The 26,447-nt window shown below is 39.1% G+C and overlaps 1 protein-coding gene across 2 annotated transcripts in view; it reads right to left on the bottom strand.

Annotated features, from left to right (window-relative positions):
* The window catches only part of SLC25A26 (solute carrier family 25 member 26), a 144,613-nt gene that overhangs the window by 16,777 nt on the left and 101,389 nt on the right, over positions 1–26,447 (bottom strand). For both annotated transcript variants that reach the window (XM_060109165.1, XM_060109166.1), the window contains one exon: positions 15,812–15,856. In XM_060109165.1, the coding sequence (XP_059965148.1) occupies positions 15,812–15,856 (45 nt within the window). The remainder of the gene's footprint in view (positions 1–15,811; positions 15,857–26,447) is intronic.

The raw sequence follows: 26,447 nt of genomic DNA, 5'->3' as shown, positions 1-26,447 counted from the left end.
GCTGGTAAAAAGTACTGTATATGAATTATGAAAATATATATATATTTTTTTTTTGCTGTACGCGGGCCTCTCACTGCTGTGGCCTCTCCCGTTGCGGAGCACAGGCTCCGGACACACAGGCTCCGCGGCCATGGCTCGCGGGCCCAGCCGCTCCGCGGCATGTGGGATCTTCCGGGATCGGGGCACGAACCCGTGTCCCCTGCATCGGCAGGCGGACTCTCAACCACTGCGCCACCAGGGAAGCCCTATGAAAATATTTTGAAATTACATATTTGTTCACATATATGGAGGAACTGGAGGATTGTGATCAACAAAAAACTGTCTGGAAAGACAGGAAAAAATTAAGGAAACACTCCCATTTACCACTGAAACAAAAAGAATAAAATACCTAGGAATAAAACTACCTAAGGAGACAAAAGACCTGTATGCAGAAAACTATAAGAAACTGATGAAAGACATTAGAGATGATACAAACAGATGCAGAGATATACCATGTTCCTGGACTGTAAGAATCAACATTGTGAAAATGACTACACTACCCAAAGCAATCTAGAGATTCAATGCAATCCCTGTCAAACTACCAATGGCATTCTTCACAGAACTAGAACAAAAAATTGCACAATTTGTATGGAAACACAAAAGACCCCAAACAGCCAAAGCAATCTTGAGAAAGAAAAACTGAGCTGGAGGAATCAGGCTCCCAGACTTCAGACTATACTACAAAGCTACAGTAATCAAGACGGTATGGTTGTGGCACAAAAACAGAAATATAGATCAATGGAACAGAACAGAAAGCCCAGAGAGAAACCCACACACATATCTTTGATAAAGGAGGCAAGAATATACAGTGGAGAAAAGACTGCCTCTTCAATAAGTGGTGCTGGGAAAACTGGACAACTACATGTAAAAGAATGAAATTAGAACACTCCCTAACACCATACACAAAAATAAACTCCAAATGGATTGAAGACCTAAATGTAAGGCCAGACACTATAAAACTCTTAGAGGAAAACACAGGCAGAACACTCTATGACATAAACCACAGCAAGATCCTTTTTGACCCACCTCCTAGAGAAATGGAAATAAAAACAAAAATAAACAAATGGGACCTAATGAAACTTCAAAGCTTTTGCAAAGCAAAGGAAACCTTAAACAAGACAAAAAGACAACCCTCAGAATGGGAGAAAATATTTGCAAATGAAGCAACCGACAAAGGATTAATCTCCAAAATTTACGAGCAGCTCATGCAGCTCAATATCAAAAAAACAAGCAACCCAATCCAAAAATGGGCAGAAGACCTAAATAGACATTTCTCCAAAGAAGATATACAGATTGCCAACAAACATGTGAAAGGATGCTCAACATCATTAATCATTAGAGAAATGCAAATCAAAACTACAATGAGGTATCACCTCACACCAGTCAGAATGGTCATCATCAAAAAATCTGCAAACAATAAATGCTGGAGAGGGTGTGGAGAAAAGGGAACTCTCTTGCACTGTTGGTAGGAATGTACATTGATACAGCCACTATGGAGAACAGTATGGAGGTTCCTTAAAAAACTAAAAATAGAACTATCATACGACCCAGCAATCCCACTACTGGGCATATATCCTGAGAAAACCATAATTCAAAAAGTGTCATGTACCACAATGTTCACTGCAGCTCTATTTACAATAGCCAGGACATGGAAGCAACCTAAGTGTCCATCAATAGATGGGTGGATAAAGAAGATGTGGCACATATATACAATGGAATATTACTCAGCCACAAAAAGAAATGAAATTGAGTTATTTGTAGTGAGATGGATGGACCTAGAGTCTGTCATACAGAGTGAAATAAGTCAGAAAGAGAAAAACAAATACCATAGGCTAACACATATATATGGAATCTTAAAAAAAAAAAAAAGGTTCTGATGAACCTAGAGGCAGGACAGGAATAACGACACAGACGTAGAGAATGGACCTAAGGACATGGGGAGGCAGAAGGGTAAGTTGGGATGAAGTGAGAGAGAGGCATTGACATATACACACTACCGAATGTAAAACAGATAGCTAGTGGGAAGCAGCCACATAGCACAGGGAGATCAGCTTGGTGCTTTGTGACCACCTAGAGAGGTGGGATAGGGAGGGTGGGAGGGAGACGCAAGAGGGAGGAGATGTGGGGATATATGTATATGTATATATAGGTGATTCACTTTGTTATAAAGCAGAAACTAACACACCATTGTAAAGCAATTATACTCCAATAAACATGTTCAAACAAAAAAAAGACAGGGAAGATTACTCGCAGGAAGTGTAATATTATTGTTTATGAGCTTTAAATAATTTAAGAGTAGATTAGAAAATGGAATAAAAATGTAGTTTAGACAACAGTATGAATGAACTGCTATTGACAGTGTTACTTACCACTTGCTGAGTACCTAGCATGTTCCAGAAACTATGCAAAAGATTTCACATTTCTCATTTTATTTTGAAAGGTGTGTATTACTATCCAGACACACAGGTGTAGGGTGGTACTAAGAGTTGTCAAGTAACTTGCCTGAGGTCACACAGATCGAAAGTGGGGGAACTGAAGCTGATTTTTACGGTCCCCTCAAAGCCATGTGCCTTGTAGACAGAATAGTATATAAGCAACATTTATAAGCTTCCTTGATACACAGCTCAACTTCTAGGGAAGCTACAATATAATATGCAAGTTATTAAAGAAAATATTTTGATGTCAATAAATGTATATAAATCATGTGGGCTTGGAAGGGAGGATTTTTTTTTAAGGCCCTGTCTCAACACCAAAAATTTTTTAATTGCCGTAACTTCTCAACCCAAATAAGTATTTCCATTGCCACAGAGGTCTAATGATCATTCCTGTAAAAGCAAGTAAATGACTGCGGGGGGGAGGGCAGAAAGGAGGCCCAAACATGAAGAACCACAGTGTTGGGTCTCAACTGGTGTGACAGAGCTTCTAAGACTAAAAAAAGGAGGCGCCATACTTTACTTGGTGTGTGTTTACTTATCGCTATTCCAAGTCCTGTTTCCATTTTCTTTTCAAATAAAAAACGAAATTTTCAGGTGAATCCATGCACATTTGCTTGTATCTCATGTAAATGAGACATTTCAAGTAACGAGAATAGCAGTCAGAAATGTTCTTAGTTTCACTTTTGCGGTTTTTCTTGAGTAAAGTTTCCTTAACATAGGATGACTGGAAACAATTTCTAGTAGCTTATTTAGAAAATTTCATTTTGAAATCATTTAGACTTACAGAAAATGTGCAAAAATAGTAGAGGTCCCATACACCCTTTACCCAGCCTCCTCTACTGTTGACATTTTACATAACCCAAGTATACTGATCAAAATAGGAAATGAAAATAGGTACAATACTCCTAAGATACAGATCTTAATTGAATTTCACCATTCACATTGTTTAAAGGTGTGCGAATTTTAAACATCAGGCCTGCTTTATTTTTCAATTAATGATATTTCTATTATCCAGTAGGATATTATGAGGAATCCTGAATACTTAGTGGTGGCACTACAAAAACAATCAGATTGTTCTAATTTCCCAAGTGATTCTTCACTCAGAGCTCAAGGGCCATCAGAGGAAGAAGGCATGAAGTACTTTCGAGGCTCCTCCACACACACCCCCGCCAGGGTTACAGCTATTAGCACCAGTATTCATTCACAGGACAGAGAGCAAACACCAGGCCTGATACTAGGAAATGGCTGGGAGTCCAAGCCTGAGCCAAGTGTCTTTCAAGTACAGCATGAAGAGAAGGCTTTGTCACTTTAAAAGACCCACCTGGGCTTCCCTGGTGGCACACTGGTTGAGAGTCCACCTGCCGATGCAGGGGACACAGGTTCGTGCCCTGGTCCGGGAGGATCCCACATGCTGCGGAGCGGCTGGGCCTGTGAGCCATGGCCACTGAGCCTGTGCGTCTGGAGCCTGTGCTCCGCAACCGGAGGGGCCACTACAGTGAGAGGCCCGTGTACCACAGAAAAAAAAAAAAAGAGAGATTTCCAGGACTTCCCTGGTGGCGCAGTGGTTAAGAATCCACCTGCCCATGCAGGGGACACGGGTCCAAGCCCTGGTCCAGGAAGATCCCGCATGCTGCAGAGCAACTAAGCCCGTGAGCCACAACTACTGAGCCTGCGCTCTAGAGCCCACGAGCCACAACTACTGAGCCCACATGCCACAACTACTGAAGCCTGCATGCTTAGAGCCCATGCTCCTCAACAAGAGAAACCACCGCAGTGAGAAGCCCACGCACCGCAACAAAGAGTAGCCCCCGCTCACTGCAACTAGAGAAAGCCCACAGGCCGCAATGAAGACCCAACGCAGCCAAAAGTTTTAAAAAATAAATAAATAAATAAATACAGGATTTCCAAAGCAAAGTTTTAAAATGAAAAGAATAATGAATACAATTGAGAACCACGAGTAACCTTTCACTTCTGCCCTACCATGGCTGGAGCAATATACGCAAGTGGTTAAAGGGCTAAAATGGATTCCTCTTAAACAGAACTAATTAAAACTGGGTACACCTAACTATTTACAGTAGACAGGCTAATCTTGGTTATAATGGCAGCTGGATTGAAACTATTCTGAGATTTGTAAATAGCACCAACTTGATGTGGCTGATTTGTACCCTGTTTTCGGTTAAACTGTAATTTGGTTGGTTGGGATATTGAGATATTTACCTTCTAGATCATTAGGGTGGTAAAAATAATAAGAGTTCGTAAGAAATTTTTTAATGAATGATTGTGCTGGTAAATATTGGGTTGGCCAAAAAGTTCTTTTTGATTTTTCCTTAAGATGGTACAGAAAAACCCAAATGAACTTTTTGGCCAACCCAATATAAGAAATTTCATTTATTCTTGAGCAAACGTAAGATGGGCTCAAATGCTGAGTTTGCTTAGTAATATTTAGGTTTTACAATTACAAAGTAGTATTTTTGGATATGTGTGGCTAGGTTTTATTTGGGAGGTATTTATTCTGATTGGAGGGCTGTCTGAGCTTCCTGGATCTGTGGTTTGATCTTTTATTAGTTTGGGTAGGGGCAAAAGGTATCTAAACTGACAGTTACTATTATAACTGATGCTCGTGATACAAATTTTAAGTCAACAAGAAAAGGTGTAATTATTTTTAATACTTCTGCCTGGAAAGACACACTTGGTTTGCTATGTTTAAGTATGTAACAATCTTTTAAAAAGATTTTTATAAAAATGGTTCAAATGGAAGAACTGGGGGACTTACACTAACAAGCTCCATTTATCCAGAAACAGGTACACTGACAAGTCACTATCCTCAAAAGCACCAAAAAATATGTATAATAAGGACTCACTTCTTTTCATTAACCTGCAAAAACTCGCTCATCTGACCCCTGATTCAACAGGAGAGGGACTTCATTACCTTCACCTCTGGAGTCTCACAGGGCCTTGCACAATTCCTTATACAAAGAATGCAGGCAAATATTTGGAACCGATATGAATACCTATAATGTAAGTAGTGTTGGATAATTTTACCCTTGTGTACAGAAGGAGGAAAACATCAACTGGCCAGACATCATAATCCCAAATTGTCCTTTGTGGCTCAGGAAAGAACCGTATAAACCAGGAACGGCTAACAGGTTCCAGCTCAAAGATGAACATTTACTTAACTGGACAAGGCCTTCTAGTGAGCTGGGCTGAGACACTTCCAAAGCTTGTTTGAGGTTCAGCTGGAAGGAGGGCCAGGATCACCCAGGGATGACAGAGTGAAACCAGAGCAGCACAAACAGTATCCTATCGCATATTTACACCAGACATACTAAACTGACACCAAAAACACTCGTGAATACCCAGGAAGCAGGTCTAAAGGACAAACAGAAACAATGTGGCCTCTCCCGTTGCAGAGCACAGGCTCCGGACGCCCAGGCTCAGCGGCCATGGCTCACGGGCCCAGCCACTCCGCAGCATGTGGGATCTTCCCAGACCGGGGCACAAACCCGTGTCCCCTGCATCAGCAGGCGGACTCTCAACCACTGCGCCACCAGGGAAGCCCTCCCCATTTTTTAAAGGAGGTTACGTGTGAATATGTACATGGCTCCCTTGAAATCAAATACTAGCACAGTTTTATATCTCCAAAGGAACTGGGCATCATTTTAGGCATTTTTTAAAAGTGCACAAATGGGACCTAATGAAACTTCAAAGCTTTTGCACAGCAAAGGAAACCAAAAACAAGACCAAAAGACAACCCTCAGAATGGGAGAAAATATCTGCAAATGAAGCAACTGACAAAGGATTAATCTCCAAAATTTACAAGCAGCCCATGCAGCTCAATATCAAAAAAACAAACAACCCAATCCAAAAATGGGCAGAAGACCTAAATAGACATTTCTCCAAAGAAGATATACAGATTGCCAACAAACACATGAAAGAATGCTCAACATCATTAATCATTAGAGAAATGCAAATCAAAACTACAATGAGATATCATCTCACACCGGTAAGAATGGCCATCATCAAAAAATCTAGAAACAATAAATGCTGGAGAGGGTGTGGAGAAAAGGGAACTCTCTTGCACTGTTGGTGGGAATGTAAATTGATACAGCCACTATGGAGAACAGTATGGAGGTTCCTTAAAAAACTAAAAATAGAACTATTATACGACCCAGCAATCCCACTACTGGGCATATACCCTGAGAAAACCAGAATTCAAAAAGAGTCATGTACCAAAATGTTCACTGCAGCTCTATTTACAATAGCCAGGACATGGAAGCAACCTAAGTGTCCATCAACAGATGAATGGATAAAGAAGATGTGGCACATATATACAAGAGAATATTACTCAGCCATAAAAACAAAAGAAATTGAGTTATTTGTAGTGAGGTAGATGGACCTAGAGTCTGTCATACAGAGTGAAGTAAGTCAGAAAAAGAAAAAGAAATACTGTATGCTAACACATATATATGGAATCTAAGAAAAAAAAAAGGTCATGAAGAACCTAGGGGCAAGACGGGAATAAAGACACAGACCTACTAGAGAATGGACTTGAGGATATGGGGAGGGGGAAGGGTAAGCTGGGACAAAGTGAGAGAGTGGCATGGACATATATACACTACCAAACGTAAGGTAGATAGCTAGTGGGAAGCAGCCACATAGCACAGGGAGATCAGTTTGGTGCTTTGTGACCACCTAGAGGGGTGGGATAGGGAGGGTGGGAGGGAGGGAGACGCAAGAGGGAAGAGATATAGGAACATATGTATATGTATAACTGATTCACTTTGTTATAAAGCAGAAACAAACACATCATTGTAAAGCAATTATACTCCAATAAAGATGTTAAAAATATAAAAAAATAAAATAAATAAAGTGCTTTTTAATATCTATTTGTTTGATAATCTGATTAAAGTGTGTTAAATTCCTTTCTCACACTTTGTCTTAGCCAAAAAAAGTCAATTTGATTCATCACAGGAATGCTGTATCTGAATGAGCATATTTATCTCATTTTGCTCACAAACTTGCATAAACAGAAGAGAAACACCCAAAAGAAGATGACAAAGGAGGAATCCTGGTGTGCATTTTATCATTTTTTGACAAAGGACCCTAACTCACTACCCTCTAGCCTGTGGGACCCATGAGGCAAGGTTAAATCTTAACTCGGTTGAAAGTAATGAAACCTGCAAGGAACATTATTAGGTGTCGTTACTGCTTTGGCTTCACAACTGTAACTACAGCAGGACACCAGGCAGCTGAGTACACCGGTCCAAAGGAGGAGATGGGACAAGGATCCAGAGCCTCAGAAGTGACACCCTTTCCATCCATCCTGTCAGGCTTTGCTACACATCCTTCCTTCCTTCGTTTTCTTTGCCATCTCTTTTTAACCATCTGTCTTTAAGAATTCTAAAGTTCTCATATTTTTTAAATTGTTAAAAAAAGATGTCTGCTTCATTATAACGACATTTTGCTAAAATCCTAATCAGCATCTCAGACTCTGACTTTGCTAATGATCTGGACATAAAATATTTTGCTCTTATTTTTAGGAGTTTTCTTCCATCTTGACATGCTGTATTTCATTTAGGGGACAAACTTAGTGCAGTAAAAATCACACAATCATTTTTACTCTGTTATCATTCCCTTCTCAATCTTTAATATGCCTTTACAGGAATCTATGTTCTGATCAAACATGTCTGTGCAGATACCAGATTGTCCCAGTGTCATGAAATGGTGCAGTGGAGACCCTGAGCATGAGCACCTTCTAAATTACTATCATTTTGTTCATATACTAAAGGTATGGGAGAATGGATGGAGTGGATGGAGTGATAAAAGACACTTAAATTATTATTAAAATAAGAATCAGGACTTCCCTGGTGGCGCAGCGATTAAGAATCCGCCTGCCAATGCAGGGGACATGGGTTCAAGCCCTGGTCCAGGAAGATTCCACATGCCGCGGAGCAACTAAGCCCGTGTGCCACAACTACTGAGCCCACAAGCCACAACTACTGAAGCCCACGCGCCTAGAGCCTGTGCTCCTCAACAAGAGAAGCCACCACAATGAGAAGCCCACACACCGCAACAAAGAGGAGCCCGCGCTCACCACAACTAGAGAAAGCCAGCATGCAGCAAAGAAGACCCAATGCAGCCAAAAATTAATTAATTAATTAATTTAAAAAATAAGAATCAACAACAATAAAGAAGTTACCCTTCAATTTGAATAAAAATATAGTTTTTATAAAGTACTGGCTGTTTAAAAGACTTCTAAAATGTACTGATTTTATTCATTGTCCTATAACTGAAATGATAATCCACTGGCCCCTGATTTCTGTTACAAAGCTATGATTTCATTTAGGAAAATCATCAGCATAATGTGAAAATTTTACATAACCGAACTGACTTTATTTTCACTTTGCTTCAAACGTTGCATCTGAGGTTAAGGTTTGCATTTCTTCTAGTTAGTGCTTTGCAACTCTGTAACACCTTGCGGTCTAGAAGCAGAACTACCTAGACCTGGCAGCATTCTTAATAATTCTCTACACCTCTCTATATATTCAGACACTAGAACAAACAAATTTTATCATATCCTTTCAAGATACGTGTATTGTTTGCCAAAGGCTCAGTGAGAATACATCTGTATGTTAGAGCTGTGATCATACTTCTAAAAGAAACTACTTTTAAATAAAACGGTTAATGTATACAGCTACCCAACTTTGCTTTGACCTTGAAAAAGAAAGAATGCTAACCTCCAAATAATTAGTAAAGAGTCATAAACACCTGCTGTGTAAAGGTCAGAACTACAAAGAATATAAATGATCAGAAGACAAAGTTTCTTCCTCCAAAAAGCCAAGTCCTACAAGGAATTAAAACACAAACACGTGGGAAATGTGGTCTGGCTCCACTCATCCCCATAAACTATCTGTGCTCCCCCATGTCGGTCCCTCAGAGCTGACTCCTTCCTGAAGCAAACACTGTTTAACCCTTGCCCAAGTACAGCAGAACCGGGGATGGGTTGGGGGAGGGGAGGAAGGGAGGCTGGTCTAAGAAATATGGTAGCCAGGGCTTTTAAGTTTTATGTCATCAAGTTAAAGAATCAACACAATTTGCAGAAATGCCTGAAATAAGCTGATTAGATATAATACAACCATCTCAACTTTTTACCAACTTTTGAACATATGAAACAGCAATGACATTCTTAAAGATACTGTATGCTATGTGCAAAGTTATGTGTAAAATAATTAAGGACATCAACTCTGGAGTCAGACTGTCTGGGTTCAAATCCTGGATGTACCCCTTAACACTGAGTGTTCCTGAGGTCCTGGGCAAGGCACTCAAACTCTTCTTCAGTTTCCACATCTGCAAAATGAAGACGGTAAGAGCACCCACCTCAAAGAATTGCCATGAAGGTTAATAGGAGATAATCCATGGAAAGTGATTATCACAGTGCTGGGCACACTGTAACTTTGAGAAATGCTACATATTATGATTATTAACGATCATGACTGTAGTAATAAAAACAATGTTAACACAGTAAAAGGGTACTGGACAGAAAACTGAGGACTTAGTTTGGCAGGTGGAAGACAATCTCTCTGAGCCCTGGTTTCCCTGTTTTAGTGGGGATGACAACAGGACCTGTCTCTCTGAGCTGTATGTCATGTGAATAAGATGCTAAGGAAAATATAATATACTCCTCAGCACAGTGCCTGGCATATATCTGCTCAACACACAACGTGATTTTTATAAGTATTTGGGTGTCGATAAGTGCATAACTAAATAAACTAATTATTTAAATGCTACAAAGGAAATAAACAGGTGCTGTGTTTACTGAGCAGGCAAGATGGGAAGGTCCTACTTTAAAGATGGGTGGACAGGGAATGCCTCTCTGAAGTGACATGATCTAAGACTAAAGAACGAGAAAGATTTGGACGTGAGAAAAGCCTAGGGAAAGAGCCAGAGTAAAAGCTTGATGAGGGGTTTTTGTCAACCCTGTTGATCACTATATTCCCCAGGCCCTAGGCACATAGTAGGTACTTAGTGACAATGTGTAGAATAAATGAATAAAGAATATTTCTGGCAGAGGGCACAACAAACTTAAAGGCCCTCGGGTAAGGAGCAGCCTGGCAAGTCCAAACAGAACAGAGAGAGGCCAGCCAGGCTGCAGGGCAGGACGTGGACATGGGGAGGCTGGAGTGTAGTGGGTGGGTGCTGTGGGATAAGGTCGGTGAGGTAGGAGGGGCGGATGACACGGGACCCTGTCAACCGCAGTGTAAACTCTGATTTTACTCTTCTTTCAAAGAGGTGTCACTGAGGGCTTTTAGTAGAGAGTGGTATGATCTGATTTAGTTCTTTAAAAAATCACTCTGGCTGTTGTGAAGAGAAGATACTTTAGAGAAGCAAGAATGGAATCAGGGAGACCACTGGAGAGGCCAACGTGGCAACTCAAGCAAGAGATGAGTTAGAGGCTTCAATCAGAACAGTGGACTCTTCTGGGGGCTTCCCTGGCGGCGCAGTGGTTAAGAATCCACCTGCCAATGCAGGGGACACAGGTTCGAGCCCTGGTCCGGGAAGATCCCACATGCTGCGGAGCAACTAAGCCCGAGCACCACAACTACTGAGCCTGTGCTCTAGAGCCCGCGAGCCACAACTACTGAAGCCCGCACGCCTAGAGCCCGTGCTCCGCAGCAAGAGAAACCCCCACAATGAGAAGTCCGCGCACCGTAACGAAGAGTAGCCCCAGCTCTCCACAACTACAGAAAACCCGCATGCAGCAAAAAAGACCCAACACAGCCAAAAATAAATAATAACATTAAAATAAATTTTAAAAAAAAGAAGAAGAGTGGACTGTTCTGATGGGCTGGATGATGAGGGAAAGAGAGAACTGTGGAGTCATTCTTAAGTTTACTTTAGCAAGCAATAGACATGTGTTCTACTTACTGAGAAGGAGACACCTGGGAAGGAACAGGTTGGGGAGAAGGCAAATAAAAACCAAGTGTTCTGTTTTGAACTGGTTCCCCTGAGACACCCTGAGTACGGGTGTCACCTAGGAAGTTGGTCATGTGAGGCTGTAACGCAGAGCAAGTGGTCCACGACAGAGCTTTAAACGTGCAACTCAGCCATATACACAGGGTATTCAAAGCCAAGGGACAAGATGAAATAATAAGCTTTGGTTATTTGTCAGATAAGAGAACCATGTAATCTAACGTGTTTCTCTTCTTGTTGGGCTACTAGAAAAGTTCCAAACTCAATATAAATCTTAAAGGAAAATGATCTTCTCAGAGATTCTGGATATGATGATCTACCCCTTTTACTTCCCCTCCTCTTTATGGTGTTTAGTCTTCTTTCATCTAAATCTTTTTTGTAAGCATATGTACTATTTAAAAAAAAAAAGAAAACATAAGAAATGAGGTAGTGAAATGACATGATTTGGGGAGTCATGGGGGCTGGCTCCCACAGTGCCTTGGGTGGTCTTCAATTACAAACATGTTACCTTGGAGTTATCTGTGGGTATGTGCTTCTCTGATAGAGTAAAAACTCCTCAAGGGCATCAGCTACATCTTATTCATCTTTGAATTACTGTGAAATGAAACAGTGACTAACTCACAGCAGGCAGGCAATACATGTACACTAACTGCATCTGTCACTTTTCTATAAATAGAAGGGGTTCAGGCCTTATCAGAATGTGCTAAAGCTCAGTTCTAAGATGTTTTAAACGCAATACAGTACACGAATAAATACCAATCAGCTATAAAGACAAATATTAGCTATAAGGGTAAACCTTCAGGGTCTGGATTGGAAGACTTCAAGCACGAGAAAAAAACTGAGCTGGCTTTAAAAGATGCATAGCATTTGATCCGTGAAAGCCCACTGCAGAAAGAAGCCAAAGAAAATGGGCAGTAAGGAAGCTATTCTGGTTGGAAGGAAAGGAAGGAAAGGAGGGAAAGGAGGAAAAGCAAAAAAAAAAAAAAGTGTAAGGGGAAGGGAGCGGGAAAAAACAGTTAAGGACACAGTATGGACATCCCTGAGTGCCAACAACTTCATGCTTTAGAGTTTTAGAAAGTTATACATTTCTGGGAACTTCAAAGAGATGTTTAAGGAAGATCACACAAATTCAATGTGTAGAACAGATGAGTGTTAACTAAGTCCAGGCATAAGTTAGTAAGAATCCGATAAAAAAAAAAAAAAAAAAAAGAGGCCACAGGTTTCAAAAAGTCAGAGTGAACACAACTTGGTGAGTGATAGAGAAAAAGAGGATCAGATTTAATCTGGGACTTGAGACCAAAGGGGTCAGGAGAATAGTAGTATGATTAACAGAAATCAGGGATACAGCAGGAGGAAGTGAGTTTAGAAGGCGATACCATCGATTTTAGGCAGAATAAGTTTAAGATGAGAGTGGCCACCCCCTACCTCCAGATGCCCACTCCTTATAGCACAATGTGCACACAATCTGCCAAAGTCCTTGCTGAGAAAAATTTTTCTTAGCAGTATTTCCACATAAACATAATAGAGAAACCCTTCCATATAATACAGTGTCTCTATGGTTGCAGGATCAAATGTAAATGGATAAACTCATAAATACAAAAATAAAAGACATGCCAAAAATTGTCTACTTTTACAAAGCACTGTGGTTTCACATTTGGATATTAAAAAAAAAAAAAACTATTATACGAAAAGGTGCTCAATATTATTTAGCCCTGAGAGAACTGCAAATTAAAACCACAATGAGATACCAGTACAAAACTACCAGAATGGGTAAAGTTTTATTTAATCTAATAATAACAAACAATGACATGGATGCAGAGCAACTGGAACTCCCACACATTGCTGGAAAATGGGACAGCCACATTGGAAAACACCGTGACAGTTTCTTATAAATTAAACTTATATTTTCCCTATGACCCAGCAATCCCATTCCTAGGTACTTACCCAAGAGAAACAAAACCATATGTCCATACAAATATCCACATGCAAATATTTGTAGCAGCTTCATCCATAATCATCAACAACTCGAACGTGTATCAACTAGTAACTAGCTAAACAAATTATAGTATGTGTACACAATGAAATGCTACTCAGCACCAGAAAGGAGCAAACTACTGGTATGGGCTAAAACAGGAATGAATCTCTTCTTTCATATTAATTGAAAGAAGCCAGGAACAAAATACTACACAGTGTGTGATTCTATTTATATGATATTCTGGAAAAGGGAGATGATATTACATTTTGTTTAGGGTGGTAGTCATATTTGTCAAAACCTGTAAAAATGTACACTTAAAAGGAGTTTTCCTGTATGAAGATTATTCTTCAATAAAACCGACACACAAAAAAAAACCTATGGCATCTTAACATTGGCTCAAAGTATTAAAGCTCAACATTGTTAACTATGATTACTCTGAAAAATTCTAGACATACATACATTCATTTATTTATTTATGGCTGCACTGGGTCTTTGTTGCTGTGCGCGGGCTTTCTCTAGTTGCGGCGAGCTGGGGCTACTCTTCGTTGTGGTGCGAGGGCTTCTCATTGTAGTGGCTTCTCTTGTTGAGGAGCACGGGCTCCAGGCACGTGGGCTCAGTAGTTGTGGCACACTGGCTCAGTAGTTGTGGCTCGAGGGCTCTAGAGTGCAGGCTCAGTAGTTGTGGTGCACAGGCTTAGTTGCTCCGCGGCATGTGGGATCTTCCCGAACCAGGGCTTGAACCCGTGTCCCCTGCATTGGCAGGCGGATTCTTAACCACTGCACCACCAGGGAAGCCTAGACATTTCTTACCTAGCTAGCATACTGCAAATGTCCTGAATACTGCAAAGAAACAAATCCCATGCTTTTTCCCTCTTTGGGCCTCAAAACATTCCTGTGCAGAAACTGGGCTTAAGTATGTTAGATACAGTGCAAAAGCCACGTGAATGCTGCTTATTGAGACGCTAATAAAGTGAGTCTTGTTTGCTGGACAGCTGTTGCTCCATTGTCTTTTGTCATACACAAAAATAGAGAGGTGTTATGCTTATGGAATGTGACCTTCTCATTGGATAGCTGTTACATCACGCCCAGAAACACTGCCAGAGAAATCCATTTTCACCGTGGGCCACACGGAAAACAGTACAAAAACAAAACAACTATGAAAGATCCCAAAACTTGCATTAAATGAACTGTACTACTCCTTAAAATCAGATCATTTATAAGAAGTATTTCTCAATACTTAATACTGCTGAGTTTATTTTTATGAATAATGTTTTGTCTCATTTTATTATCCTTATATGTAACTTCAACAGAGTATTTTTCAGAGTCCAAGTAACTGTTATTCTTCCAAAGACATTTTCTTTGAGCGCTCCATGATGACTAATACTATATAATTATGAGAGTAATTCCTTTATTTTTTGTGTTATCAAATGCCTATCTAAGTACTTTGCCATTTTACAGTTTGGTCATTTATAAACCATTTTCATTTGAACAAGGGTTTTCAGATTCTTTTAATCATTATTCACAGTGAGAAATACATTTCACATTGCGACCCAGTACACAGATGCATGTATATATGTACACGCAACACTGAAGTTTGACAAAGCAGGACTTAACGTTACCTCATAAGATGCTATTATTTTCCCTTTTTTTGTTGTCTTTAAAATGCTGGCAAACACCACATAATTCATACCGTGAGCCGCAATTTTTGAAATCATTGCACCAGGAGATGAAAAACAAATACAATGTCTCTGCATGTTTTGAACAAAGGCTTTCAAATTTTCATTTAATTGTTTGTTTTTAAACATATGAGTCCAAGGCTGACTCACAACTCCCCACACTCTGCTCCTTCTCACTGAGGGTTCCTAGGCCTGGTGAGCAGGAAAGACAGAAGGGACCTTCAGAAACCAAGCCCCTCCCCACTCCCACCCACCATTAGATGTGGGCGGGAAGGTCTTGGCCTTCTAGGCCTACAAATATTCAGAGCCTTGCTTTCCTTCCTTTTCCATTTACCCTCACTGTTATTCCTTAACCTCTACACACACACACACACACACACACAGACACACACACACAGACACACAGTGAAGTGAAATAAAATTCAAGTGGGTGGAAAAAGAGTTACAATACAGAGGAGAGTAAAGTTTTTCCTAAACATCTCAGGATTTCAGTTATGCCTGCTCTGCATACTTCCCAGACCACAGACACCTAAACAAGTTTAAAACACTGAACTGGCATGTAAATCCCACTCACAAAATATTTCCAACTCCTAATAATTTTGAGTTTTTAAACCGCTACTCAATATTATATTCTACTATTCCACACCGAAACTACTGGGTATTAATGATCATAAGATAATTAGAGAGAAATTTTATATGAAGATTGGAACACTTACTTTTAAGGACTCCCACAGGGGAAACTGGACCAATGAGAAAGGAATCTGAAGAGGAAAAAAAAAAAAAAATCAAACAAATTAGGCAGGAAAGATCAGTTTGCTTAGCATGACTATATGAACCTATAATTATTATTTAGAAACATTATTTCATTTTAACTTTATGTACATAATAAAGCTACCATTAAACAAATTTATAAGTACAGGATGCATAGTTTTTCGAAAAAGAGTTAAACGGTAACTGCCTGCAAAATCTACTAATTTTCTGAGCCCAAGGGACATAAAATGATGCCCACTTGAAACTGAAAGAGAAGCACCATAGGAAGAGTGTCTGGCTGCTTAAAGAAATGAGAAAGTAAGTATCTTCCATCACAGGTAACGAAGACTTTAAAGATGTGACATTTTCCTGCTTAAGAGTTTGAGCTGTCTGCTGCTCCTCAGCGGGCCACGTGTCAGGGATGAAAAGAGAAGCGGGGAGGGGGAGAGAGAGTGGGGGAGGGGGGAGCACAGGAAGGGGGTAGTGCAGGAAAGGAGGGGAAGGGGAGGAAAGGAGAAAGGGAAGAGCGGAGACGGGGAGGAGGGGAGAGGGGAGGAAAGGAGAGGGAGAGGGGAGGGAGAGGAGTGAGGAAGGACAGAGGGGACAAGGCAGTTGGATGGGAGGAGAGAAAGAAGAGGAAGCAGACCGAGCCACTTGCAGGAGGAAGCTGAGAAGCAAGGTCTGGGGACACAACATGGGCGTGGGAAGGAAGGAACGGCTGCTCAGTGTGGAGGAGTGAGGGCTCTAAACAGACAGGGGCACAGTTGGGCCTGAAAGCCTGATTTAGTCTCAAGCTTGGTCAGGGAGAAGAGTCATCTCTAGCAGTGAAGACAATCAGCATACTTCGACTAAGGATTTACAGTTAGCTGTAGAGCAATAAGCTGGAATTGTTACCAAGCACTTTTCACAGGCCAGGCACTGTGCCAATCAGCACTTCATAGTTCTTATTTCACTGAATCCTCACAACAACCCTGGAAGATGGGTATTATTACCATCCCCATTTTACAGATCAAGAAATGGAGGTTCAGAGACACTGTTTAACTTGCCTAAGCACACAGGAAGTAAAAAGCCCAGACAGTCTGACTACAGGCCCCTGTCTGACTACTACTCTACCTAAAAGACATCTTATTGGATTTACCTGCATATAAATTCACCCCCAGTATAATCTATGTGCTTTTAATTAAACTTTCTAAAATTCTAAAATAGAACCCCACCCTCCATATTTCCAAAAATAAAAATACCTGAACTCCAGGGGACCCTACCCACTAGCCTAGGTAATATCGACACACTATCCACTGGGCCTACATAAGGGATGATGCTGCTTAAGCAGGTCGTGGCCCCAGTATAGTTGCTCTGTATCCAGTTCAGCTGTAAGTGAAAAGTAAATGTGGACTTTGATCAATAACAATATGCAGAGGGGTATGTGAGTGTGTGTGTGTGTGAGTTTGTGAGTGTGTGTGTGTGTGTGTGTGTGTGTGTGTCAGAGACCACAATGTTGAAGGGATTAATGGGTATTTACCTTCCCATGAATTAAGAGCACTAAATTACTTCCAAAATATTTATATTTAATCAGAAATTAAGAGTCTAGCATCATCTGTCTTATTCTGCTGGAAGAAATGATGGCCCTGGGCTTGACAGTGGTCACAGAAAGAAAAATTTGCCTTCCATTCAGGCAGGAAATGGCAGTGAGAGAGGAAAAAAAAAAAAAATCAATGTCAATAAACTAGTTTAAGTTGACAAACTAAAAATCTCACGGAATTCTGTCTTCATAAATAAGCAAGCACCCCATCCTGTACATCAAAGTTCCATAATAGGAGACAAATTTAGTTGAGCTTTTTTGTCACCAAAACATGAAAGCATCTGACACTGTCCATTCTGACACTAAAATGTTGTATTTTCAATTAAATTATCAAAACCCATTTCATTTCTTTTTTTGGCTGCGCTGCACGCTTGTGGGATCTTAGTTCCCCAACCAGGGATCAAACCTGGGACCCCTGCAGTGGAAGTGATGAGTCCTAACCACTGGACCGCCATTTTTTGAAAAGTATAATATGTAATAAAATACCAAAGAGGACTAAGGGTTAGTGGGATTAGAGATGACTCTAATTTTCTTCTTTGTACTCTCTCCTCCCAACTGTAAATATGTCACATTTTAACAAGAATGTAAATATTTCACATTTTTTAACATCTTTATTGGAGTATAAATGCTTTACATTGCTGTGTTAGTTTCTGCTGTATAACAAAGTGAATCAGCTATACATATACTTATATCCCCATATCCCCTCCTTCTTGCATCTCCCTCTCACCCTCCCTACCCCACCCCTCTAGGTGGTCACAAAGCACCAAGCTGATCTCCCTGTGCTATGCGGCTGCTTCCCACTAGCTATTTTATATTTGGTAGCGTATATATGTCAATGCCACTCTCTCACTTCATCCCAGCTTACCCTTCCTCCTCCCGGTGTCCTTAAGTCCATTCTCTACATCTGCGTCTTTATTCCTGTCCTGCCCCTAGGTTCTTCATGATTTTTTTTTTTTAGATTCCATATATATGTGTTAGCATACAGTATTTCTTTTTCTCTTTCAGACTTACTTCACTCTGTATGACAGACTCTAGGTCTATCTACCTCACTACAAATAACTCAATTTCATTTCTTTTTATGGTTGAGTAATATTCCATTGTATATATGTGCCACATCTTCTTTATCCATTCATCTCTTGATGGACATTTAGGTTGCTTCCATGTCCTGGCTATTGTAAACAGTGCTGCAATGAACATTGTGGTGCGTGACTCTTTTTGAATTATGGTTTTCTCAGGGTATATGCTGAGTAGTGGGATTGCTGGGTCATATGGTAGTTCTATTTTTAGTTTTTTAAGGAACCTCCATACTGTTTTCCATAGTGGCTGTATCAATTTACATTCCCACCAACAGTGCAAGAGGGTTCCCTTTTCTCTACACCCTTTCCAGCATGTTTTGTTTGTAGATTTTTTGATGATGGCCATTCTGACCGGTGTGAGGTGATATCTCACTGTAGTTTTGATTTGCATTTCTCTAATGATTAGTGGTGTTGAGCATCCTTTCATGTGTTTGTTGGCAATCTGTATATCTTCTTTTGAGAAATATCTATTTAGGTCTTCTGCCCATTTTTGGATTGGGTTGTTTTTTTGATATTGAGCTGCATGAGCTGCCTGTCTATTTTGGAGATTAATCCTTTGTTGGTTGCTTCGTTTGCAAATATTTTCTCCCATTCTGAGGGTTGTCTTTTCGTCTTGTTTATGGTTTCCTTTGCTGTGCAGAAGCTTTTAAGTTTCATTAGGTCCCATTTGTTTATTTCTGTTTTTATTTCCATTTCTCTAGGAGGTGGGTCAAAAAGGATCTTGCTGTGATTTATGTCACAGAGTGTTCTGCCTATGTTTTCCTCTAAGAGTTTTATAGTGTCTGGCCATACATTTAAGTCTTTAATCCATTTTGAGTTTATTTTTATGTATGGTGTTAGGGAGTGTTCTAGTTTCATTCTTTTACATGTAGCTGTCCAGTTTTCCGAGCACCACTTACTGAAGAGGCTGTCTTTTCTCCATTGTATATTCTTGCCTCCTTTAACAAAGATAAGGTGACCATATGTGCATGGGTTTCTCTCTGGGCTTTCTATCCTGTTCCATTGATCTATATTTCTGTTTTTGTGCCAGTACCATACTGTCTTGATTACTGTAGCTTTGTAGTATAGTCTGAAGTCAGGGAGCCTGATTCCTCCAGCTCCATTTTTCTTTCTCCAGATTGCTTTGGCTATTCAAGGTCTTTCATGTTTCCATACAAATTGTGCAATTTTTTGTTCTAGTTTTGTGAAAAACGCCATTGGTAGTTTGATAGGCATCACATTGAATCTGTAGATTGCTTTGAGCAGTATAGTCATTTTCACAATGTTGATTCTTCCAATCCAAGAACGTGGTATATCTCTCCATCTGTTTGTGTCGTCTTTAATTTCTTTCATCAGTGTCTTATAGTTTTCTGCATACAGGTCTTTTGTCTCCCTAGGTAGGTTTATTCCCAGGTATTTTATTCTTTTTGTTACAATGGTAAATGGGAGTGTTTCCTTAATTTCTCTTTCAGATTTTTCATCGTTAGTGTATAGGAATGCAAGAGATTTCTGTGCATTAATTTCGTATCCTGCTACTTTACCAAAGTCGTTGATTAGCTCTAGTAGTTTTCTGGTAGCATCTTTAGGATTCTCTATGTATAGTATCATGTCACCTGCAAATAGTGACAGTTTTACTTCTTCTTTTCCGATTTGGATTCTGTTTATTTCTTTTTCTTCTCTGATTGCTGTGGCTAAAACTTCCAAAACTATGTTGAATAATAGTGGTGAGAGTGGGCAACCTTGTCTTGCTCCTGATCTTAATGGAAATGGTTTCAGTTTTTCACCATTGAGAACAATGTTGGCTGTGGGTTTGTCATATATGGTCTTTATTACGTTGAGGTAAATTCCCTCCATGCCTACCTTCTGGAGAGTTTTTATCATAAATGGGTACTGAATTTTGTCAAAAGCTATTTCTGCATCTATTGAGATTATCACATGGTTTTTATACTTCAATTTGTTAATATGGTGTATCACATTGATCGATTTGCATATACTGAAGAATCCTTGCATTCCTGGGATAAATCCTACTTGATCACGGTGTAATTATACCTTTTAATGTGTTGTTGGATTCTGTTTGCTAGTATTTTGCTGAGGATTTTTGCATGTATGTTCATCACTGATACTGGCCTGCAGTTTTCTTTTTTTGTGACATCTTTGTCTGGTTTTGGTATCAGGGTGATGGTGGCCTCATAGAATGAGTTTGGGAGTGTTCCTCCCTTTGCTATATTTTGGAAGAGTTTGAAAAGAATAGGTGTTAGCTCATCTCTAAATGTTTGATAGAATTCACCTGTGAAGCTGTCTAGTCCTGGGCTTATATTTCACATTTGTAAGATGAAAAAAGGTCTTATAACTTACTGTAATAAGGCCTGTAACTTATAACTTATTATAACTTACTGAATGTTAGCCTTCTTCACTTCTTCATTAAAATAACCCATAAAACTGAATGGTATGTTATTGGCACTTTTTTGGTACTTAATAAATAATACCAGATTTTGAATCCTGTAGATGGACATTTTGCCCATTTTCCTCTATTAAAAGTTATTCATTAAATTGTTCCTTCAGTTTAAAGAAGTAATTTTTAAAATCACACATTTGAAATGGCCAAAACTGTTCTATTGGGTATTTATTTTAAAAAGTGAGCCAACAGTAAATCCCAACTTCACTCTAAAACAAGATTAATTGACAGTCTCACGTAATTCAATGTGCTGTAAATGCTTGAATACTTAAATATATTTCTGGCTTCTGGTAATGAAATATTCCTCATAAGACAAACTCCTGATGTGTAAAAATGTTTCAAACATTCTTCAAGTCAAAATCTTACTGAATGCCTTGTCGTTTACAATATGAAGACATAATGAACATGTGTTCCACTCCTGTGACAGTAGGACTGCCAGCAAATATGGCTCCACGGCTAAAACAAATTCTCCTCCCAACTGCTACAGAACAGGGGCCGGTCAGAAGGCACGTTCCCTCCCCATGTCTGGTTTGGAGTTTCAAAACAGTGATGTTTCTTCAAAATGTGGAATTTTAAACCCCATACAGATGTAAGCTGTTATTCTAAAATGTTTTATAGATGAATGAAATGAATAGCTGCACTCAGAGGTCTTATATTCCAAAACACGACATACCCATTTTATTGCACCAAAAGTTACAAAATGGCTCACTGTTGTGACCTTTTTAATGCCTCCATTTAAGATGTTTTGTTTGAATAAGGTTGTTAAGACCCAGGGCCCTAACAAGTGAGCAACAGTAAACTCAGCTACCAACAAAGAGGCAGATGTAGAGGGGAAAAAACCTGCTAAAATTCAACATGGATTCCACTAGTAATAAACATAGCAGTAATTCCATACGAGAGTGCATGTGAAGTAGAGAAAGTGAAAGCTGAGTGGTGAACGGGCGAAGGAAGTGTTGGGCATTACTAATGAAATAAAGAAGGTGCGAAATTACATTATGAGCACGCTTTACCTATTACCAAGTGTTTGGACTAGATTATCCTTGAAGCCAATCAATGCTTATAATCCTATGATCTTAAAATAAATGCCTATAACCTTACAGTCCTTTAACAAATAATAATGTGATATATAATATAACTGAAGGGATATGAAGATATGGTTTCTAAGGTATCATTTAGCTCTAGAATTCTATGGCTCAATGGACAGATCAAATTAGAATACCAATACGTTTTAAAAAAATAAGACTTGATCATAAGCTGCAAAGAACACAATGGATCCTACAAGTAATGAAAAGGGGAGTCTCCTTTCTGTTGCAAGACAGTGTCCGAATTTCTGTGCTTGATTTCGGGTTTTCCATTCTAGTGCTGCAAAGATAACAAAGCCAGTTCTCCTGTTAAATACTTTGTGCCTTTTTCCATCCAAGCCCAGTGGTAACCAAGGACAAGTGAATTTGAAGACCTGAAAACATTTTGCCCCAAAGTGACTACTATTCTTTAAAAAAGAAAAAAAAAAAGAAGAAGGTGGGACCCATTCAAATCTGGTCTGCTGCCATCTGACATACCAGGAAAGCATTCTAATAATAAATATTGATTTTTAAATTTAACAACTATAATTCATTGACATGCACTGTACAAAGAGAGCAGAATGTATACCTAATAAAGCAAAGTAACCTGAAAGTAGAAAAAATTTAAAGTGACTCACTCCTCAGGTTTATAAACCATACTAAAATTCCAAAAGCATCTTTCCAAAGAAAGCACTAAATGGACACAAGAGTATCAAAATAAAATAGGGAAGGAGATGAGTGTGAGCAGTTTGATTCTCAAGTAAGATTAGATCTCAGAGGCAGGAGCACTGAGAGTATCAAAAATTCTACAAAGAAATAGTAAGTAAAACAGGATGGTAGTGGCACCAACACAGACATACAGACAATGGAACAGAATGAAGAGCCCAGAAATAAATCCTTGCATATATGTTCAAATGATCTTTGACAAGAGTGCGAAGACCACTCAATGGGGAAAGGACAATTCCTTCAACTAGCAGTGTTAGGAAAATGTATATTCACATGCAAAGCAATCAAGTTGGACCCTTACATTACACTATATACAAAAAATTAACTCCAAATGAATCAAAGATCTAAATGTAAGACCCAAAACCATAAAACTCTTAGAAGAGGGGAAAACCTTCATGATATTAGATTCGGCAATGATTTATTGGATATCACACCAATCCACAGGCAACAAAACTAGACAAATGGGACTACATTAAAATTTCAAACTTTGCATCAAAGGACAAGATCAACAGATTGAAAAGGCAACCTATGGAATGGGAGAAAATATTTGCAAATCATCAATCTGATAAAGAGTTAATATTCAGAATACATAAACAACTTCTACAACTCAACAGTAACACAAAATCCTATTTTTCAAATGAGCAAAGGATCTGAATAGACATTTCTCCCCAAAAGATATACAAATAGCCAACACGCACATGAAAAGATGCCCAACATTACTAATTATTAGGGAAATGCAAGTCAAAACCAAAATGAGATATCACTCATTATGAAACTACTATGAAAGAAAGAGAAAGAGAGGCAAAGAGAGAGGGAAAGAGGAAAGGAAGGAAGGAAGGAAGGGAGGGAGGGAGGGAGGGAGGAAGGAAACAAGTATGGACAAGGATGTGGAGAAACTGGAACCCCGTCCTGTATTGGTGAGAATGTAAAATGGAGTAGCCACTTGGAAAACAGTACGGCAGTTCCTCAAAATATTAAAAATAGAATTACCATGTGATTCAGCAATTCTACTTCTGGGTATATACAGTAAAGAATTGAAAGCAAGGTCTCAGAGAGAGATCTGTACATTTATTTTCGTAGTAGCATTATTCAGAATAGCCAAAAGGTGGAAGCAACCCAAGTGTCCACTTATGGATGAAAGGATACACAAAATATGGGATATACATACAACAAAATACTATTCAGCCTTAAAAAGAAGGTAATTCTGGGCTTCCCTGGTGGCGCAGTGGTTGAGAGTCTGCCTGCCGATGCAGGGGACACGGGTTCGTGCCCCGGTCCGGGAAGATCCCACATGCCACGGAGCGGCTGGGCCCGTGAGCCATGGCCGCTGAGCCTGTGCGTCCGGAGCCTGTGCTCCGCAATGGGAGAGGCCACAGCAGTGAGAGGCCCACATACCGCAAAAAAAAAAAAAAAAAAGAAGGTAATTCTGACATGTTACAGAACAGATGAACCTGGAGGACATTATGGTAAGTGAAACAAGCCAGTCAGAAAAAGACAAATATTGAAGGATTCCACTTATATGAGGTATTTAGCATAGTGAAATTCATAGGCACACAAAGTAGAATGGTGGCTGCCAGGGGGCGGGGGGTCTGGGTTAAGATGGGAAAGGGGAGTTGTTGTTTAATGATTATTACACAAGTTTAAGAGTTTCAGGTTCGCAAAATGAAAAGTGTTTTGAAGACAACTGTACAACAATGTAAAAACATTTAACTGAATTGAATTGTACACTTCAAAATGGTTAAAATGGTATGTATTATGTATATTTTATCAAAATTTTTAAATTAAAAATTTTTTAAAGATATTGTTACTAAAAAGACAAGCCACAGACTAAAAGAAAATATTCACAAAACACATATCTGAAAAAAGGACTTCTATTCAGAATAAAGGACTTTCAAAACTCAATCATAGAAAGAAAGAAAAACAAATAACCCAATTTTTAAAATGCACAAAAGACTTGAACAAGCACTTCACAAAGAAAATTACACAAATCACTAATGTAAGCACAAAAAAGATATTCAACATCATTAGTCATCAGGGAAGTGTTAATTAAAACACACTGAGAAAACAATCTGGTGTTTCCCCCCAAAGTTAAACATACAACTTGGCAATTCCACTCTTAGGTATACGGCCAAAACCAGGGACTCAAACAGATACCTGTACACCAATCTTCATTTCAGCATTACTGACAACACAAATAACCCAAGTGTTCATCAACAAATAAATAAATGGATAAACAAAATGTGGTCTGTCCCTACAGTGGAGTATTATTCAGTCATAAAAAGGAATGAAGTTCTGATATATGTATGCTACAATATGGATGAACCCTGAAAACATCATGCTATGTGAAAAAGCCAGATACAAAAGGACAAATATTCTATGATTCCATTTACATGAAATAGCTAGAATAGGCAAACTTAGACAAAAACTAGATTAAAAGTTATGGGGCTCAGGAAAGAGGAGGGTAGGGAGTGATTGGTTTATGAGTACAGAGTTTCTGTTTGCAATGATGAAAAAGTTGGGGAGTAGACTGTACTGATGATTGCACCACATTGTCAATTATACTGCAGTGTACACCTAAAATGGTTAAACTAGCAAATTTCATGTGATATCTATTTTACCACAATTTAAAAACTATTTTTTAAAAAGCACACATTGAGATGCCATTATACAACCACTAAACTGGCTGAAACAAAAAAGACTGACAAAACCAAATAATCATAGGGGTGTGGAGCAACCAGAACTCTCAGATTTTGACAATGGGAACTTAAAATGGAACAATCACTTTCTAAAGGGGTTTGCTAAGTTTTTATTTGATCCAGAAATTCCACTCCTAGGTACTTATTCAAGAGCAATGACAATATATGTCCACAATAAGATTTGTACGTGAATGTCAAAGCAGCCTTAATCACAATCGTTAATGTCCATCAACAGAAGAAAAGCTATACAAATTGTGGTATATTCATACAATGGAATATTAGGAATAAAGTGGAAAGAACTACTGATACATGCTGTAACACTGATGATTCTCAAACACACCATATCAAGTAAAAGAAGCCAGACACAAAAAGGATTTATACTACAAGACTCTATTTATAGAAAGTTCAAGGAAAAGGCAAAACTAACCTGAGTGGGCAGAGTAACTGGGATGGGATATCAGAAAACATTCTAGAGATATGGAAATATTCAATATTATATCAGGGGTGTGGATTACATGAGCATATCCATTCTTCAAAAGTGTACATCTATGATGTGTGCATGTCAACGCAGACAAATGTTATCTACAAATATACTATGAAAAATACAGTGGTAATCACAGTGAAGAGTGGGTAGAGATATAGATGAATAAAAATGACAGAATACCAATAACTGTCAAAGCTTGGTGATGAGCACTTTGGGGGTTGTTATACTATTCGTTTACCTTGTATATGATTTAAATTTTTCTTAAGTTAAAAAAAAAGTGTGCAAGTAAAGCACGATTATTAAAATTCATATACAGAAGCCTAGAACTAAAGGTCGAAGCGGGCTTCCTATCTCAAGTTAACCAAAGTTAAGTGACACTAACAGTTTAGGATGTATTAATACGTGTCTTGGCGTATTTCTCCTTGGATTTATTCTGTATGGGACTCTCTGTGCCTCCTGGACTTGATTAACTATTTCCTTTCCCATATTAGGGAATTTTTCAACTATAATCTCTTCAAATATTCTCATTTATCTCAACATACTTAG

Source organism: Mesoplodon densirostris, chromosome 10 (assembly GCF_025265405.1).
Source record: "Mesoplodon densirostris isolate mMesDen1 chromosome 10, mMesDen1 primary haplotype, whole genome shotgun sequence".
Classification (NCBI taxonomy): Eukaryota; Metazoa; Chordata; class Mammalia; order Artiodactyla; family Ziphiidae; genus Mesoplodon; species Mesoplodon densirostris.
Note: the sequence above shows the minus strand (reverse complement) of the source record. Positions and strands in the feature narration are given on the sequence as shown.